Source organism: Suillus fuscotomentosus (genome assembly GCF_016647785.1).
Source record: "Suillus fuscotomentosus strain FC203 chromosome Unknown F5891scaffold_203, whole genome shotgun sequence".
Taxonomy (NCBI): domain Eukaryota; kingdom Fungi; phylum Basidiomycota; class Agaricomycetes; order Boletales; family Suillaceae; genus Suillus; species Suillus fuscotomentosus.
The window spans coordinates 37,699-55,145 of NW_024539715.1; the positions used below are offsets into that span (position 1 = coordinate 37,699).

Here is a 17,447-nt window from a genome sequence, read left to right on the forward strand (position 1 = left end):
CAGGTTAGTTCTCTTAAGTTTAGCTTAGCTTTGGTTTGCCTAGGTAGATGACTGGGGACAGTCATGATTTAAAGTTCCCATGAGATGTAGGGATTCATTTCTGGCTGGACTTGTAGAGACTGTTTTTACCTTACCTTATGTTGGCACTTTTGTAGCTTACATAATGAATCAACCTTTTCACCAGTTCCCAGTATGAGTCAGAGTCCTCAGTAGTTTTTATGATATTTCCTCTCCTCTGAGCCTTAAGCCTAGTCCAGAAACCCTTTAGGGTCGAATAGCAGCTAGGTTCTGCAAGACCCAACATTGTTCAGACTCACCATCTGAATTGTTGTACCTTCATCGGTCAACCACATCATAAAGTACAATCCATGCAAGCAAAATCTCGCCCATGGCATTCAGACCACACACCTAATCTTCTGTCACCAGCATCTCATGTCCTTCAATCTCCACCTTGTTGTCCTCCACAAAGTCCAAGTTGTTGGAGAACTTGTCGGTCTGGGATTTCTTATGTGCCTGTTCCTCATCAAGGTCATTGGTCGCCTTGTGCTTACCCTTTGCATCTCCCATGTAGTCGTTGAACATCTTAGCAGTGATGGAGGCATCAGGCAGGACCTTCATTTCCTTCAGCATGACCTGGTATCTCCTCATTCCATTTCTTTCTTCTGGATTTCCATCCCTTCAGCCTGATATTGTCCACCTGCTGAGATCACAGTCAGAGTTGCGCTCTATGGACCCGCAAGTATTCGACACTCACAATTTAAGCTGACATTCCACCATCCCAATGTCACCAGTCACAAGCTTCATCCTGTATTCTTGCGGGTGGATCAGGTCTCCATGAATGTCACAGATAATCAGGGCATCCACTTTGCTGCACTGGAGGTTGTACTGGGTGACGAGTCCGGCATACCATCCCAATGGGTTTGGCAAATCGGACAGCAAGTTGTCTTCTGTGGTCAAGGCATCACCAGCATCAGTCAGTACCCATGGCAGGTCACCTATTGTTCTTACCATCAACAGCACTTGATCCCTGTCCTTCACCCCCTGGGGCACCTGTACTGTGCCCTCCGGCATTTACATTCGCTAAAGGTGGCGGTCAGCACTTCTGATATGGGCCATCATGTCAAGAGACTTACTGCCCGGCTGCATAGAATGCTCTCCTGCATATCTGTTAGTGCCATGCTCTGATGTACAGCATGTTGAAAGATGACATACTGCCGATATCACTCCATCTCAGATGGGGCATAGAAGACTGGGAGGGATCCAGAATGTTCACCACTAGAGGATCTGTGGTCATGATGGTGGACAAACATTTTCTCCCACCCTCTTTATATTTGCGCCAGAAGGACATGTCCTGGGGATAGAAAGCCTTGCCCAAGAGCACTGTGAGCCAGGTCAATCTTGTATTTTGTGATGCCATTATTGCCAGCACTTACAAGCATTTCCAGCATCTTCGGCCTCACCATGCAGGACATTGAATGATTCCATTGTGGCCACACTGCATCTGATGGCTTCAGGTGGGAACTCATTGGACTCATGCTCCTCGAGCTGGCGGAGCTCAAACTGTGCACACATCTTCTTCAATGCACCAAGGTCGAGCTGTTCAATTGCTGTGATGTGAGGTTTCTTCTGCTCTGAATGAAACAAATGTGAGACTTACCCCTGTATGTGGCAGATTGGAGTATGGCCCTGTGTGATTGAACTGGCCTACGAGGTTGACCCTTACAGGAAATTTGAATGTGAATGGTTGCCCTGCAGCATTTACCTAGTATTCTGCATTATCACCCATGCCTCTGAGTGGCCTTGGGTTGTGTGTCATGGGCACACTGCTGACAGTGTGGCTATTGATGGCTGCAGCGGTGGTGCATAGCGCATACAATGATCTCCACATTGGACTCTTCAGAACAGAAGGCCTGGGGGATGTAGGGAGTGAATCAGATGAAGTAGAAGACATGGCCTAGTATGTATTAATGGTCAAATCGAAGTTCTGGTGAGCATGTCCACCTTCAACCTCACTATTTATATTATACCTGTGTTTGCACATGACATGGCCCACAATCACATGTCACAGGGTATCTTCAATTTGCCGATCCTCCTATCCTCCTGTTAAGGTCGTACTCTCATAGGGTCGGATCCGAAGAACTTCGGCCTCAGCTCGTATGCTGTGCCCCTTTTTCAAGTACTGTCCCTTATTTCAAAGTACTAACAGTAACACGTCCGAAGGTCTGGACAGGTCTTGTAGTATATCCGGATGTCTTCCGGATATCGGAAATGCGTATAAGGCTAATCCAGACGTATCCAAACTAGAAACTAACAGAGTAAAGACTACCCGAAGGTAGAGCTGAGGATATAGACTATCGGAATCTATCCGAAGTCTCGGAGAGTGACAAGAGTAAGAAGGACTCAAGTCCGGAGGACGGAAAGAGGACAAACTAAGATGATATTCAAACTGAGGTACTACAGGACATATACACGAGTTTATATACTAAGAGGATAACGCAACGATAAGTAAGCAAAGGTCCGAAGGCTATGTACGAAGCATGTGCAAAGGTTATCAAACGCGGGTCGGAAATGAAGCATAGGTTAATGGATCAGTAATCATACCGGTAATAAGTATAGCCGAAACAACAGGAAGAGGAAATACCGAATACGCTGTGTTTAATATTAAATGAACAGGAAATGAAATAGGAAGCTTATCGGATATCGGATCAGAAGCAGATCTATGCATCAGACCGGACCGGATCTCAGGGTCCAAAGTCCGGAAGAGAAGCGTGAATATATGGGATATGACACCTCCTCTGTCTCTTGTAATGGTGACATGTCAGATATGACATCATCCAATAAGTTCATGCAGATGTTTTCAATCTGAACTCATGCCTTGTCATGCCTTACCAATCTGCCCCTCTGATCGACAGGCTTGATTCACTATCCCCCCATGTTTCAGTTCAAATGTTGGTCACACATCGAGAAGGGACCCCGATTCCACCTGCTCAAGGCACTCTGAGGTATTTGGCCCATTCTATCTCAAACCACCATTACTTGCATCTTATTCTGCATGCTCAGAGAAAAACTATGTTAGCAGCAGCCCTTGATCTAGTCAAGTTGTTCAACTGCCAAGGCACCTTTGTTTTTGGTTTGTGCATATCCCTCGAGCCTCCCACTATGAACTTATGAGCCATAGTCAATCGTCAGCTGGGACAGTTCTCTGTCTTCCATGTACAAACCAGTGCAGACTTACACTCCAATGGAGTTCCTGCAGCTGGCCAATTAACCCAAGGAGTGATGTTTGCATTGGAGGAACTGTGCAAGTATCCAACCCAACTGCATTGTAAGTCTTGATGTGCCTACCCTCATTTGTGCAGAGATGGTGCACACTATTGCAAATGATGTAACAGTCACTGGAGCCTTCATGGATATCATTGAGATGACGGAGTATCTGGCCGCTGAGGCATGCAAGGTTCCTTATATGCCATATTTTTTGGGAGCAGGTCTCATAATGGATCGACTGGCAGGAAATGCAGACTGAGTAGTATATGTCTTACCATCTTTAAGTGCATGTATTCAACACAGTGAATATTGAGATATTGTTCTGTTTGCCTTGCATCTGGGCCAAAGTATGAGCTATGACATGTTCATTCATCTCTTGATGCTTTTAAGAGTTCTGATTCATCAGAATGCAGGCCTGACCTCAATGTGATGGGTTGGAACACCATCTCTTTCACACCACACTGACAGATGAACAATAACATAGAAGGGTGTAGTATGATTCAAGACACGCTAAAAGCATAAGTTGTTCAAACATATAATTCTACATTTACATACTAACGGGACAATATCAGGTGCAAACTCTGCCAACTGCAACCTCCACAGCGATCTGGTACCCTCTTACACAGTTTCAGGTCCAGAATTCTGCATGTCCAACTGTCCTGTGAGAAGGCCATGTTAATTCATTATCAAATATTGTTAGCCTGGATGACCTTTGGACAATTGTGTTGATGCCTTCGATGTCTTGCACTGAGCAGTTGACAATCTCATGTTTATTCCCTCGAGCGTGCTTGACCACCAAAACATTTCCTGTCACGTCTGCGTCATTGCTACTGATCCCTGCTATTCTACGGATAAGGGCATGTTCAATTCTCTGCTTCTGTAACTCGATGCTGACCAAGTCATGTGGCATTGGTGTGGCTGGCAGATGACATGTGTGTCCATTAATCACAGTATCATATGGACATTCTATGTTAGAACACCGATCTGACAGGCTAGATAACATTGGAACGATTGACCAGGCCCTTGATGGGAAACCTCTGGTCCCACTCTGTGACAAAGGCATGTGGTCCTACATTGGCCATGTTATTCCATAATGTCAGGCATAGCAGTCCACAGGGTTCATTGAGAAAGGAGGTTGTATTGTAGACTTTCCAGTCCTGTTTCTCCATACAACCTACATTTTTGCCAGGTGTGGTGTGTAGCACTGAGTGATTGGTGATGGCTATGCCCTCCAATGTCCATGATGCATAGAAGATGGCGAGCCCTCCAGCTGTCATCACTGTCATGTCAGCAGTGGTATGAGTGGTGGCAATGACCTTGAAGACACTGTTTGCAAAGACCTAGGATACTGTGATCCTCAATGGACCATGCTGGAATTCTGAGTAGGAGCTGACAACCTTTGTGTAAGAGTAGTTTATGGCCATGTTCTGTGATTGGTGATATTTCAGGGTTTTGAGGATAAGCACCACCAGTGAGAGATCACGATCTTTTGGGACAACAATGTTGAGGTTCATTGGGCACTCACAATCAGATCGCAACATCTGTATTGCGCAAGAGCCATTAATGACTGCTGAGGCCATGTGGAGCAAAAACCAAAATTCAGCCATGTGCTCCCTGATAAATGGCTGCAGAATATTGTCAAACCGGGTGGCCACACACTCTGCACCCACATGTTGCATCTCCCAGCTTGTGCCTTGAAGTGCTGTGGTGACAATAGTCCTGCTGAGTAGCAAGGACAAAGTTGGGTCTAGCTATTGCCTAGCTGCTATGTCTAAACAGACGTGTTTGACCCTAAAGGGATTTGCTACTAGAGAGATGATTGATATGCGCGAACCCAAGAGTGTGCTAAGCGTGGGAAAATAGTGGACAAGGTATGCGTGAGGTATGGGAATGTATCCGAGGTTATCCGAAATGTGGGAACACATGGCTGAAGGTGCGGAAAGTGCAGGAAAGTGCGGACAAGGTATAGGGAGGTTAAGGAATGAGGTTTCAAGGGAGTAAGGGCAAAGGTATATTGCGAGGTAAGGGAATCCTAGGTATAGAGGTATAAGGAACCTAATAGGGGCTCAAAAGTGTGCACTACTAGGGACTATTTCCAAGGCAAACCTATAGGGTGAGGTACATAATATAAGGGAAGTGCAGTAAGTAGTCCAAAGTATAGGCAACTTATACTATCTAGAATCCCACTCGGAGTAGGAAGGGATAGGAAATATAGGAAATATGTAAGGACATGTAATAAGGCTGCAACACATTTTACAAGCCTTGAGGTAAGGAAATTCACATACCAATGGTGTTTGGATGGACTTATGGATGGATAAGGAACTTTCATAATGCATTTCCGAGGTATCCAAAGCATGGGAAAGCGCGGATAAGCAGATGTGCAATGCACAGGAAAGCAGGTTCAGTTTCGGATAAGGGTTACTTGCAAGACAAAAGGTGGACAATGATAATGAAACTGGTAGTGTCCTATACTCCTTGACACATATATGAAAATACCCTATTTGCTGCCCAGTGCAGGTCTGAGCATCACAGCGCCACCACATCTGTAAGTAGTGGAAGGTACTGGTATACCATCTGCATGAGTGCAGTCTGATTGAAGACTGGGCATCTATGAGATACATAGGTAAGATGACTGACAGCAGCTCTGGGGAATGTACATCTTCTGGCCACACTGATCATGGTGCATCTGATGGGGGCATGTGTCTGACTGGTATTGATTTGATCTCTTGGTATTGGCTATCAGCCTAACCAGGCACTGGCCCAGCAGCAAGTATCAGGGGGGCTTACTTCCATGGTCTGACCGAGGCTCTGAGCAATTGATCTCAATCCTTTGAACAGAATGAAACATGAGTTCAGATAGATCAGAATACTCACCCCATTGGTTGATCTGAGTGGTCTCAGACATGATCACCATTCACCATGACACCATCACTCTTAGACTAGGGTGTGTCTCATCGTCCTGCCACAAATTTCTTTGAATAGTGACCGAGGTATGTCTTGGTGACCCACGTCTTCATCAATGGACAATACAGAACAAGCCCACCATGCTTGGATGCTCACATTGAATGGACACAGGACATTCATATCAAAGTATCATTCGTTTTGCAAACCAGGTTGGAGCATGTGTGTGCTACACCTCTGTCACAGTATCTAGTTGGTTCTGCTGCAGACGAAGTTTCCAGATTCTCCCTGCTGCTCGTGCAATGTTCTTGGCTAACTCAAGGTCTTGAGCATATACTGTATGAACAGACCAGTCATGGGCAATGGAGTGCATGATAGCTATTCAAAGTTAGTGTGCGCATGTGTTGGAGGAGAGAAGTCTGTACTATTCAGGATCACAGGCATGTAATACAATTGGCCGGTCACCAAAATCAAGCAGGGGATGGGTGCAAAATGTTCTTCCCGTGCGGCACTCTCAAGATTTAAGCTAGGCACAATGTGAAAGGCTGGTGGGGGACCTGGTCTGTTGTTCGACTACAGTACATCAGCAGACATGTGGTGGCAGCCCAATGGAAAGCTCACTGAATATCCAAGCCCCCTCGCCATTGAAAATGTCCAGCAGCGAAGCAAAATTCATTTATGTGGGGTATATGATTCTGTAGTGAGGGCTGGTGTGATGGTGTTGGTGAAAAGTGGGATCAGTTTGGGTCTCATGTTGAGGCAGGGAGGCCCTAGTCTCTGGCATTGTGATTGCAGCATGTCAAGTGATATTTTGGCAAGTTAGCTAATCAACTGAACTGGTAGTCCATGACATCATTGACTGATAGGGTCACAATCATTGTCATCTACAGTTTGGAACATGATTTCAGACCGTTGTCCGAGGTTTCAACCTTCAACTGTTGGTCCAATGGTAGGACATTGATGTGTGCTGTAACAGGCCTCTGAGCCGATCTGAAACATCACAGGTGTCTGTGTGCCATCAATCACACCGACCCTGAGAACCACCCCAAAAAAAGAACCAGAAAATGCAAGAAGGATAGAATGGTGTCATTGGAGAGAATACACAATGTGCCAACTATATATGTAGTGATACACTTGAATGCTGCATAGGAAAGTCCATTGTGTGGCAAGGGTCATATTGTCACTGGTGCCCTGTGAGGGATCATGGGGGTCTGAATGTCAAAAACAGTGTAGCACTCGAGCTCGCGCTAGGCTCATATTCAGCCATTTCACGTATCACATCAAATGACTGTCGCATGATATTCACTTCCCAATGCAACCCGACACTTTGACCAGCGGACCCGACACATCGGCCGCATCGGACACGACATTTTTCCCGCGCACTTGTCCTATCCGTGTCCTGTCTCGTCAGCTAGCCCCACTAGGTGCGTAGTTGATTATTTTGCACATTACTCACGTCATAGCCAGCACTATTACATGTTTTCCCATAATCTGCAGCGCCTCATGTTTATTTACATGTACATCAGACCCGAAATTCTTCGGCCACTACTTTCGCCTATAGGTTCCGGATTTCTACGTACTTATATATATATTGGTTTCCACATAGCATATTCATCATCCAAGTAGTAGGGAGCCGTTTCCCGACACTTTGTGGTCAAACCCGATATTTTTGTAGTTCTTAGTTGACATTGTGAATATTACTGCTCTTTCTATCTGAAACACCCATCATTATTGATATTCTGCATACCGCTCGCTATACCCGACGATCGTTTCCCTAACCCGCACCCGAAACCTGCTGACCCGCTAAACCCGAAAACATCAGCTGACGCTTTGGCATCGGACTCGTGATTATACCTTCGGATTCTGTTTCTTGCACTCGGACTTTTGACGATTCCCCGATTGACTAACTATAGACTTATTCCAATAGCAAACCCCTCGGGTCGAACACACTTGTCTAGCAAGTATAGCAGACTAGGCTGTGCAAGACCACTACAACATTTTTATAGTGCTGACACTTACTTTGTATAGTATCCAAGCATTGTTGTATCTTTACAACGGTGATGGCTCTCTGGATGAACTGACTGTCGTAAACACGCATATCGTGATGGCAAGAAACTCACCCTCCAGGTTCCCATATTGACTTCCACTACCATCTCCCATCTTGAGATGCCAGCCATGCAATCTTCACTCATTGGTGGTTCACACAAGTCTGAGAGCATTCAGCCAGCTTAGATCAATGAAAATGAGAGACTCACATATCATGGGTTCACCATTTTCCATTAAATATAAGGCACAGATACCATTGTGAAACAAGGACAACAAGTAGTACAGATTTTCTACTGACTGTCCAAAGTGGGCAGGGTTGATTATGAAATAGAAGATGTTCACAGGGCCTGACGCCTTCAGAATGGAAGTTATCTGACAAGAGGATATCAGACAAGGAACTGTATTGAGAAATGCATACACATTCACTATGAGCTCCATTTCCCTCTGCATGAGATCCCCGATGCCAGTATTTTGTGTCACTTGGTGACTGCTCACCTGTCGATGGCCTAGCTCATGGGTAGAAGCATATATTGATAATAATCCTGGAGATGTTAGACTGTGGGGAAATGGATGATCAATGTATCATGCTGCCGAGTTGTCAATGATCATGTGATAAACTGTACACAGTAAAATGATTACTGGAAGAGCATCATGTGTAAATCACCTACCTTAGCAATGTCTGTCCTTGAAGTTAGCGTGCCCAGTTTATTCCACTTCCTTAGAGCCAGGAGCTGCTGCCATGCTAAATGAGTAGGTACATACTGTGGTCCACATGACACTCCCATCGTCTTTTGGCAGCATGTCAGGTTTGGATATCCTTGACCTCTCTGCATGCATAAATGTATGCAAGTGCAGGTTGCTGAGACAATTTGACCAGATCTGCAGTAGAAGTCTTGTCTCTCTGTGGACAACCATCATTCTGCTGACCATTGTATTTTCAGATACTCTTGTCAACGATGAGGCATGCAGCAAAGTGCTCTTGTTCACAATATATCACTCCATTGAGCTGATACGAGGCTTCACAATATTGGCATTATAGGGTGAGTGTATCTGATGGCACAATAACACCAACTTTGTGGGGCATCACCTCAAAGAAGATTACAGGAGGGGCATCATGCAGGCCAATGTCATGTGATGGTACAATGAATGTTTCTTCCCTCTCAGAGGCACAGTGGCCACAATTGAGCCTGACAAGTTGCCTTTGTAGCCAAAGGTCTAACCAGAGTTGGAGTGACATATGTGCATTGGATGTGTCTGAATTCCGAACTGCCACACAATATTGAGGCAGTCCAAAGTTCAGTAAAGCGACAGCAGGGGGGAAACCAGAAGGAGACATGGGGACCATCTGCAGGAGCGGCTCATCATCACCACACAACAGTCTGAGAATGGTGACGATGGATGCTATGCGAGCACCCTGATGGGGAACTGTGTGGCATCATATGCTGAGAGCATATCATGAAAAGTGTCCCTAGAATGATCAAAAACCTCAGGTGAGAAACAGTTGGTGTCAGACTGCAGTATGAACTCAAATGATGCTGCCAATGTGCCGCACAGGGGATTCACTTGGGCCCATGTCATCTGCCAGTTTTCATCAGCCTGGGCATACATGTAGCAGAAAACCATGAACACGCTATTGTATGAGCAGGACCAGTCGGACATAGACCATCTGCATCCAACAGTGGGTGGAGGTGCTGCAGCAGGTGCTTGGAGGATGAGTGGGGCAAGATGGGAATGTGGATATACATTTTTCAATGTGCGACATTGCTTGATGGGTGGAGCATTTTGGCTGAATGCTTTGTTTGACAAGCTTTCATCTGTGTGCTCATGCTGACATTTCTGTGTGAGAGAATGTGTGCCCTGGCCAGTGAATTCCACCTTGATGGGCACACTAGCAAGAGCAACCTCACCCTCTGCATCCGGTATGGCCACAGTCACCCCTTCTTTCAGGCCCATTCTGACCAGTGTGTTGTGTTCCAAGGCTTAGAAGTGTTGAACCTCAACAGATAAGTCTATTGGAATGCGCTTGTTGAGCTGTTCGGAAGTCACTCGCTCTGTCAGGCATAAGTGTCATATCCCATGTTCCGGACCCGGACCTATCACACACATCATTTCCGGATGTCCGGATCCGGCCAATGTCTATCTATGTCCAGATCCGACCTGCGTCTAACTTCCATACCTTATCCCTTTGTATGTTCCTACTCCAGTTAGACTATAAATCATTTTCAGTACCTCGTTTCATTTCCGCCTTTATTTTCCTCTGTTCTAATCTTCGGGTTCATTTATTATTTTCCGATAGACTAGTGTTTGACTTTTCTATACCCTCCGTCCACAGCCTTGCATAGCTTCGGACTGCGCTGGCTTACTCTCCATTAAATCATCAGTAGTATATAAACCCTGTAGAATCTATGTACATCCTTAGTTCAAATATTATCTTAGACTCTGCTCATTCCCTCCTCCATCCGACTTGAGTTCTCTCTCATCATCCTCCGCTCGTCTTAGGATTGAATCCTATAGACTTGACACCTCTGCCTCTACCTCTGGTAGTCCTCTGCTGTTTCCTTTCTAGTTCAGACTTCGTCCAGATTAGTCTTATCTCTTGTTCCCAAACATCCGCCAGAATTCCTGTGTATCGGACATCAGACTCCGGACATTGCCCGACGCCCTCTGAACATCGTCCAGTAACCTTCAGACATCGTTTGACAGCCTTCGGAAGTTAGGAGCACATACTCAGGTAAGGGGCGCAGCGCACGAGCTGAAGCCAAGTCCTTTGAATTTGACCCTTGAGCACATTCTTAACAATAAGCCCATGTGTCCCCTTGCACGAGAGGCAGCACCATATGCTGCAAAACCACCTTCATGAAGGTTTACCAGAACTCGAGGCAGTGTTTTGCCTTGCACAGAATGGGCAGTGATGGCAAAAGCTGGTTGAAGTGGGACTTGGGCCCGTGTGATCCATAACCTCTCTTGAATGCCATTGGCACCATCCATTGTAGTTGTAAAGGTCCATGTTGCAGGACAGATGGGATACCAGCCTTGGGGAAGCTTGCTGAGATGCACTTTGCTATCAGGGAAGTGGACCAGGACACAGGATGCATGGTTGAAGCCTGCTGATGATCTTGTGATGAAAATTTGCTGGACAATGCCTTGTGAACCATTTGTGATGCCAAGGTCAGTTGAGAGGTTCTGGGAGTGTAAAATCATGGGCATCCCCACAAACAGTGAGACATATCCTGGTAGAGGGCATGAAGACTTTAGTGCAGATACATTCATCTTCAGCAGAGAATCATGTTCTGAGATGGAAAGTTTACGGCCAGACTTATCTAAAGCAGTGCACAGCATCAATTTCACAGGGTCAAGGCACATAGTCTCTGCCTTGCAGATGTTCAGCACCTCTCACATGGCATTTGTGGCAACAATGGCCGCAGCTTCTGCATTTTCAGAGAGACCCATGTCCACACCCATCTGGTAAGCTGACTTGATCACTCTGGAATTGAATAATTCAATGTCTTCTTCTGTGCATCTTCGCTCACATAATCAGTTCACTGCCTCACCATACTCCAGGTCATCTTTCATGTGTTGCTGTTCCATTAAGTTGACTACAGTGTTGATCAATTTCCATGCCAGCTGGCTGAGCCTCTTATGTATCTCAGCATCATTTTGGCCTGCATACAGTGAGATGGGTGTGTATAAGGCTGTCCCTCCAACTGGGGGAAACTGATAAAAGTCGCCAGAGAATATGACTGTGACACCTCCAAACCACTGATCTGGCTTTTCTTTCGCATATCTGAGTGCATGATCTATCTCAGCCAACAACTGTAAGGACACCAAGGAGACCTTGTCTACAAGGAGGAATTTGACATTCTTCCACTCATCCTGGAGCTGTGATCAATTCTGCACACTGATCAAGACTGAATAGTTTTGTGCACTGCTGCCTGGTGTGTGATTACCCTTTTCTTTGTTTGTTGACTTAATCTTGATTCCCAGTTCTTTGTGCACTGTCATGCCATCAATGAGTGCGGCTGCTGATCCAGTTGGGGCCAACAACCTGATGAGATGTGCACACCCATAATGCTGCATCACTCGTTGGACGGCTTTCACAATGTGAGTCTTTCCTGTCCCACCTGGTCCAGTCATCAGCATTCTGAGTTGCTCTTCTGCTGGCATGGTTTTGTCAACATATTTTGTGATGAAGAATTCTGTGATTGTTCTGAAAGCCACCCATTGTTTGGCATTGAGGTTGTGTTCAGAACCCACTGATTCAATCACCTCCTTCGGAGACATTGTACCCAAAATGGTGTCTTTAGCACAAGGGCATTCAGTAGGTTCACATTCTGTCTGTGTCAGGTGACCCAAGGCTGACTGATGTACAAGACTCTCACTGGTTGCCGATGCAGGAGCTGGTGATAATCTCACTTGTGTTTCAGGGTTCAGTGCATTTCAGTGGGCATCCACAATTGTTTTTTCCTGTTCCTTGATCTCATTCTTCCATTTCTTTAGTCGATGACTCAAACTCTCCCCATGGGTGGTGTAGCACTTGAGCTTGCGCTAGGCTCATATTCAGCCATTTCATGCATCACATCAAATGTCTGTTGCTCAATATTCACTTCCCGATGCAACCGGTCGCATATCTGCCGAACCCGATACTTTGACCAGCGGACCCGATGTTTTCCCATGCACTTGTCCTATCCGTGTCTTGTCTTGTCAGCTAGCCCCACTAGGTGCGTAGTTGATTATTTCGCACATTACTCACGTCATAGCGAGCACTATTACATGTTTTCCCATAATCCGCAGCGCCTCATGTTTATTTACATGTACATCGGACCCGAAATTCTTCGGCCACTACTTTCACCTATAGGGTTCCGTATTTCTATGTACTTATATATATATTGGTTTCCACATAGCATATTCATCATCCAAGTAGTAGGGAGCCGTTTCCCGACACTTTGTGGTCAAACCCGATATTTCATAGTTCTTAGTTGACATTGCGAATATTACCGCTCTTTCTATCTGAAACACCTGTCATTATCGATATTCCGCATACTGCTCACTATACCCGACAATCATTTCCCGAACCCGACATTAACCCACCAAACCCACACCCGAAACCCACTAAACCCGAAAACATTGGCCGACACCTTGGCATCGGACTTGTAATTATACCTTTGGATCTCATTTCTCGCACTCGGACTTTTGACAGTTTATCAATTGACTAACTATAGACTTATTCCAATAGCAAACCCCTCAGGTCGAACACACTTGTCTAGCAAGTATAGCAGACTAGGCTGTGCAAGACCACTACAACATTTTTATATTGCTGACACTTACTTTGTATAGTATCAAGCATTGTTGTATCTTTACAGCGGTCACCACAAACTCATCCTCACAAGTAGGGGGAGGGACTACACTCTGTTGGTCTGTGTGACATTTGCGGGAAGCAAGCCATCCTGCTTGCTACATCATCAGGACCATTTGCTGCAGGTAAAAGTCATCCTCTGCTCGTGGTGAACCTACATACATTGGCAAGCATAATATCAAGGTCATCATCTCCAAGTCCCAGGGCTGATGTCAAAACCTTACTCTCTGCAACCATTTTTGCCTGTTTACTCAGTCTATCTGCATCCCTTTCATCCTCACATTCGTGGACAGCTTTTCAGTTTGCCATAATTTGGAGTGATTGAGGCAAGAAAGCAAATCAGTGAAAGGCTCCTACTGCACATTGCTGAAGTTCGAGAAGACATGAAGTCGCATAACACAGCTTCATTGTGGGTTTTATGGTCTTCTTCGGCTTGGAGAGTTAGTAGTGCCAGATGATGTAATTTTGAGGGACATGTCAAAAATCACTCAATGAGCTTCTGTTGGTTTATCCAACAATGAGTTCTCATTCCTTATCTAGCGTGACAAGACCGATTCATGGCTGGAAGGGAATTGGGTGTTAATCCAATGTTGGTTGGTTGGTTCAGACCCTCTCCCTCTCTTCACGCAGTTCTTGGTTGCGTGGGACTCTCGTTTTCCTCTGCATCCATTTCTGTGGCTGTGCTCTAATGGCAAACCTCCTACATGTCCATTGTTCATTCGGAGACTGCATACATTCTTCGGACCAATGATATCTAGTCACTCGATGCAGGCAGGGGGTGCCACGTCCCTTGCTGGTGCAGGTTACTCTTTCATGGTCGGCCAGCGCACAACCCGCTGTTTGCGGATGTGTAATGTTGTGTGCATCATCTTTGTATTACTACCTTTTGTATTAGCATTCATCTCTTCAGTTTATATCTTTGGGGGGCTCTACTACTTATCTTTGTGTCATACTATTGGTCAATAATTGCAGCCAGTTTCCTCCGCATCTGGAGGAACTGTTTCTTGGCTATACCGGTGCACGGATGCCTTCTGAAATTGTGTGAGGCCCATTAGTTGGGTGTAATTTTATTTATACTAAGCTAATGGGCCGCATGATATCTAGCATCATCATGAGCGACATAACTTCCATTTGAGCTTGACTCAAATACTCTCCACTCTCAGTGGGCGTGTTCGGTGCTGATCGTGTTTAGTGGTCCCGCCTTTCACATGTCTTTCAGGATTGAGTCAATCCTCTTTCAGGCTCCGTCCTCCTATGGTGGAGCTATGCTTACTTAGCAGGCGGCGTGATGTTAGATTGAGCTTGTCCCCTTTCTTACCTTTACCATCACCTCGCTTGGTGAGCTCGTTCTTAGTTCATTTGTATATCTCTTTCTTACCTTTACTGTCACCTTGCTAGCTAGATTTTGATCACCCACCACACCTTCCTACTTGGTACATAGTTCAGCGTTCATTTTGGGGGGCTCTACTACTTATCTTCATGTCATACTATTGGTCAATAATTGCAGCCGGTTTCCTCCGCATCTGGAGGAACTGTTTCTTTTAATGTTTGACAAAACTTTGACCGCCAAAATTTCAAGTTAAGCTAGACATCTATGCCAATTTATATATTTGTTACTTAATCAAGGTGAAAATGTCTACAAATACATGAAGTTTTCGACTGCCCAAAGTTTGAAGTATTGTCTTCGCATTTTGTACAACATGTAAAGCACTCTTAGATATTGCTGACCCCGATGTGTCACTCACTATTCAGACTGAGCTTGAATTTCGGTAGTGTGTGCCGACCAATAATGTTTGGTTTGGCGAAATGTTCTTTCAAACAACAGTTGCTGAATGGGCTCATGGTATATATGTTAGTTTAAATTTCAAGAATGTTCTTTGCATTCCAGATAACATTAAAACCTGTCTTAAATATTTTTAACCCTGCTGTATGATTACAAAAACACATCAACCTGATGTAATAGACTAAGAGCGTGGTATTTAGAGATACAAGCAGTGGTCGTAGTTTCCGTTTTGGTCTGCACCCCACCATTCCGGGAAAAGGTGCGATGTTCCAGCAGCCCCTTGGACCGCAAAGGAGAGAATGAACACCATGACCTGCGTTCCACCATCAAGGGCTATAGTATAGCGTTATGTTACTGGTCGAGATAAAAAGGCCACAGAGCTTACCTGCACCAACCAGATAGTTGTATTCCTTGAACCAACGCGGGTACCTAGTGCGGAGCCACCACTGAGACAAGAACGCGATCGCGAAATACGACAAAACCGAGGAGTTTATTCCAACACAAAGAGTTCCGAGATACGCACTGTTCATATAATGAGCTTCGAATAATGGTGATTGATGAATTGAGAACGTACCAGATGATAGGAGTGTAATAGTAATCCATGCGCAGTTTCGGCCAGTAACGGTGAATGATCCAGAAAGGAAGAGGAACAACCAGGCCGATGACATAGGATAAAGGAACCCACTGGTATCTTTGACCAGACGAAAAGAGTTCATGAGCAAGGCCACCCCACGCAATGGCTTGCGAGTTGTATGCTTGAGGTTGCTGGCCAGACCAGATATTCGTTCCTTGTACAGACAACAGTATTTCGCGTTGATTATTGATGATAGAATCCATTAATTCTAAAACAAGTCAAATATGGAGAATGAATAGGCAAGATGGCTCCCTAACCATAGTTGAGACCAGCGCCGAGTAAGGTGCCAATGATCTGGGCTGTGAATGCAGCACGGGGAGGCAGTTTGGCGTCTAGGAATCCGCCAGTGAGAGACGCCTTTCCCGACAAATAACGCGCACATACATTGAGCGATCTTCAGATCGCTTAGGAGCAGCATTGCTTGAGACACGGCATTCTAGGGAGAAAATAAATCAAAAGGTCGAGGAGGTGAAAATGAAGATGCGTACATAGCTGTAAAGAACCTGTGAATACCAACATCAGTTTGGTCAAAGACTGGAAATGATGGCAAAACGAACAAAGAACATGTTCGCCATGGGTTTTCCTTTGTGTAGGTAGCCAGCAATCATCTGGACTAGGGTTTCTTCACTAAAAGATCAACTCAGGGCACCTATAGAGCAAAAACAATACTCGCGGATGGAAAGCGAAATGCCGGTGATAGCGTACAACGCGGTGAAGAACAAGATAGACACAGCGGCCAAGAGTACTGCGACAATGAAGCCCCACCTTGAGGGACATGATATAAAATTTCGTCAGATGGAGAGTGAGAATGTTGCTCACCAGGGAAGCGTGGAATCTGTCTTGTATATGACGACCAATCCAAGAATGAAGGAGATAACGAACGTCAAGAAGTACCAACTATTCGGAGCATCTGGATACTGCAGAGTAATATGTTAATAGTAAGGTCTCTATCGCATGTCAGGAGGACTAACCTTCAGCATCTCTCGGTAATGCGGGTCGAGGTCCTCAGTGTTAGCGGTGACTTCCCTTTTCCCACTGTGTTTCCACAACTTCCAATCGAAATTAGCACGCCAACTCCTCAATGTGTCCATGTTGATCCAAGTCCAGGCTGCACGAAGGTCATCTTTGTTCCACAGGAGTAAGTGAGTGAACGTTGCACCCAATGCCTGCGTTGGAACTATGAGCAAAGCATTTTACACCAGCAGTCATTCATCGCATACGAGATTGGTTGTCAGCAGGTTAACAACCCAGGTGCCGGCGTAGAATGGCAGCCCCTGTGCTGCCACTAAGGTAGGATCCACCTCATAGTTGGAATCCATAATCAAAGTCTGGTTGTAGACAGTCCCGTTCTCGTAAAAGAGGAGCTGCGCCAACTAATTGGTGTATTGTTAGCCTGGAGGTTGAAAAGCGCAACGAGAATATTACGTACAAACGGGAAGTTCTGAGATTCCCAAATATTGTTGTAG

The 17,447-nt window shown here is 45.4% G+C and overlaps 7 protein-coding genes across 7 annotated transcripts; all 7 read right to left on the reverse strand.

Moving 5' to 3' along the window:
* Nucleotides 1-408: 408 nt before the first annotated feature.
* F5891DRAFT_988195 (uncharacterized protein) lies at nucleotides 409-1,951 on the reverse strand (the record flags this gene model as incomplete). Its single annotated transcript, XM_041377985.1, has 7 exons — nucleotides 409-676; nucleotides 755-1,050; nucleotides 1,134-1,165; nucleotides 1,213-1,380; nucleotides 1,434-1,596; nucleotides 1,658-1,749; nucleotides 1,825-1,951. The coding sequence occupies 7 exons, from the start codon at nucleotides 1,949-1,951 to the stop codon at nucleotides 409-411; spliced, it is 1,146 nt and encodes a 381-aa protein (XP_041216898.1).
* Nucleotides 1,952-4,256: 2,305 nt separating this feature from the next.
* Nucleotides 4,257-5,189, reverse strand: F5891DRAFT_988196 (uncharacterized protein; the record flags this gene model as incomplete). The annotated part of the gene is made up of 4 exons (XM_041377986.1): nucleotides 4,257-4,534; nucleotides 4,631-4,750; nucleotides 4,790-4,966; nucleotides 5,099-5,189. The coding sequence occupies 4 exons, from the start codon at nucleotides 5,187-5,189 to the stop codon at nucleotides 4,257-4,259; spliced, it is 666 nt and encodes a 221-aa protein (XP_041216899.1).
* Nucleotides 5,190-8,282: 3,093 nt separating this feature from the next.
* Nucleotides 8,283-8,556, reverse strand: F5891DRAFT_905439 (uncharacterized protein; the record flags this gene model as incomplete). Its single annotated transcript, XM_041373535.1, has 2 exons — nucleotides 8,283-8,374; nucleotides 8,421-8,556. Coding segments are annotated over 2 exons (228 nt in total), but the record flags the coding sequence as incomplete, so codon positions are not given.
* Nucleotides 8,557-9,244: 688 nt separating this feature from the next.
* On the reverse strand, nucleotides 9,245-10,164 carry F5891DRAFT_1199776 (uncharacterized protein; the record flags this gene model as incomplete). The annotated part of the gene is made up of 2 exons (XM_041368785.1): nucleotides 9,245-9,625; nucleotides 9,697-10,164. The coding sequence occupies 2 exons, from the start codon at nucleotides 10,162-10,164 to the stop codon at nucleotides 9,245-9,247; spliced, it is 849 nt and encodes a 282-aa protein (XP_041216901.1).
* Nucleotides 10,165-11,073: 909 nt separating this feature from the next.
* Nucleotides 11,074-11,538, reverse strand: F5891DRAFT_904765 (uncharacterized protein; the record flags this gene model as incomplete). Its single annotated transcript, XM_041373528.1, has 1 exon — nucleotides 11,074-11,538. A coding segment is annotated over one exon (465 nt), but the record flags the coding sequence as incomplete, so codon positions are not given.
* Nucleotides 11,539-11,745: 207 nt separating this feature from the next.
* Nucleotides 11,746-11,967, reverse strand: F5891DRAFT_966965 (uncharacterized protein; the record flags this gene model as incomplete). Its single annotated transcript, XM_041376249.1, has 1 exon — nucleotides 11,746-11,967. A coding segment is annotated over one exon (222 nt), but the record flags the coding sequence as incomplete, so codon positions are not given.
* Nucleotides 11,968-12,186: 219 nt separating this feature from the next.
* On the reverse strand, nucleotides 12,187-12,366 carry F5891DRAFT_901016 (uncharacterized protein; the record flags this gene model as incomplete). Its single annotated transcript, XM_041373465.1, has 1 exon — nucleotides 12,187-12,366. A coding segment is annotated over one exon (180 nt), but the record flags the coding sequence as incomplete, so codon positions are not given.
* Nucleotides 12,367-17,447: the final 5,081 nt, after the last annotated feature.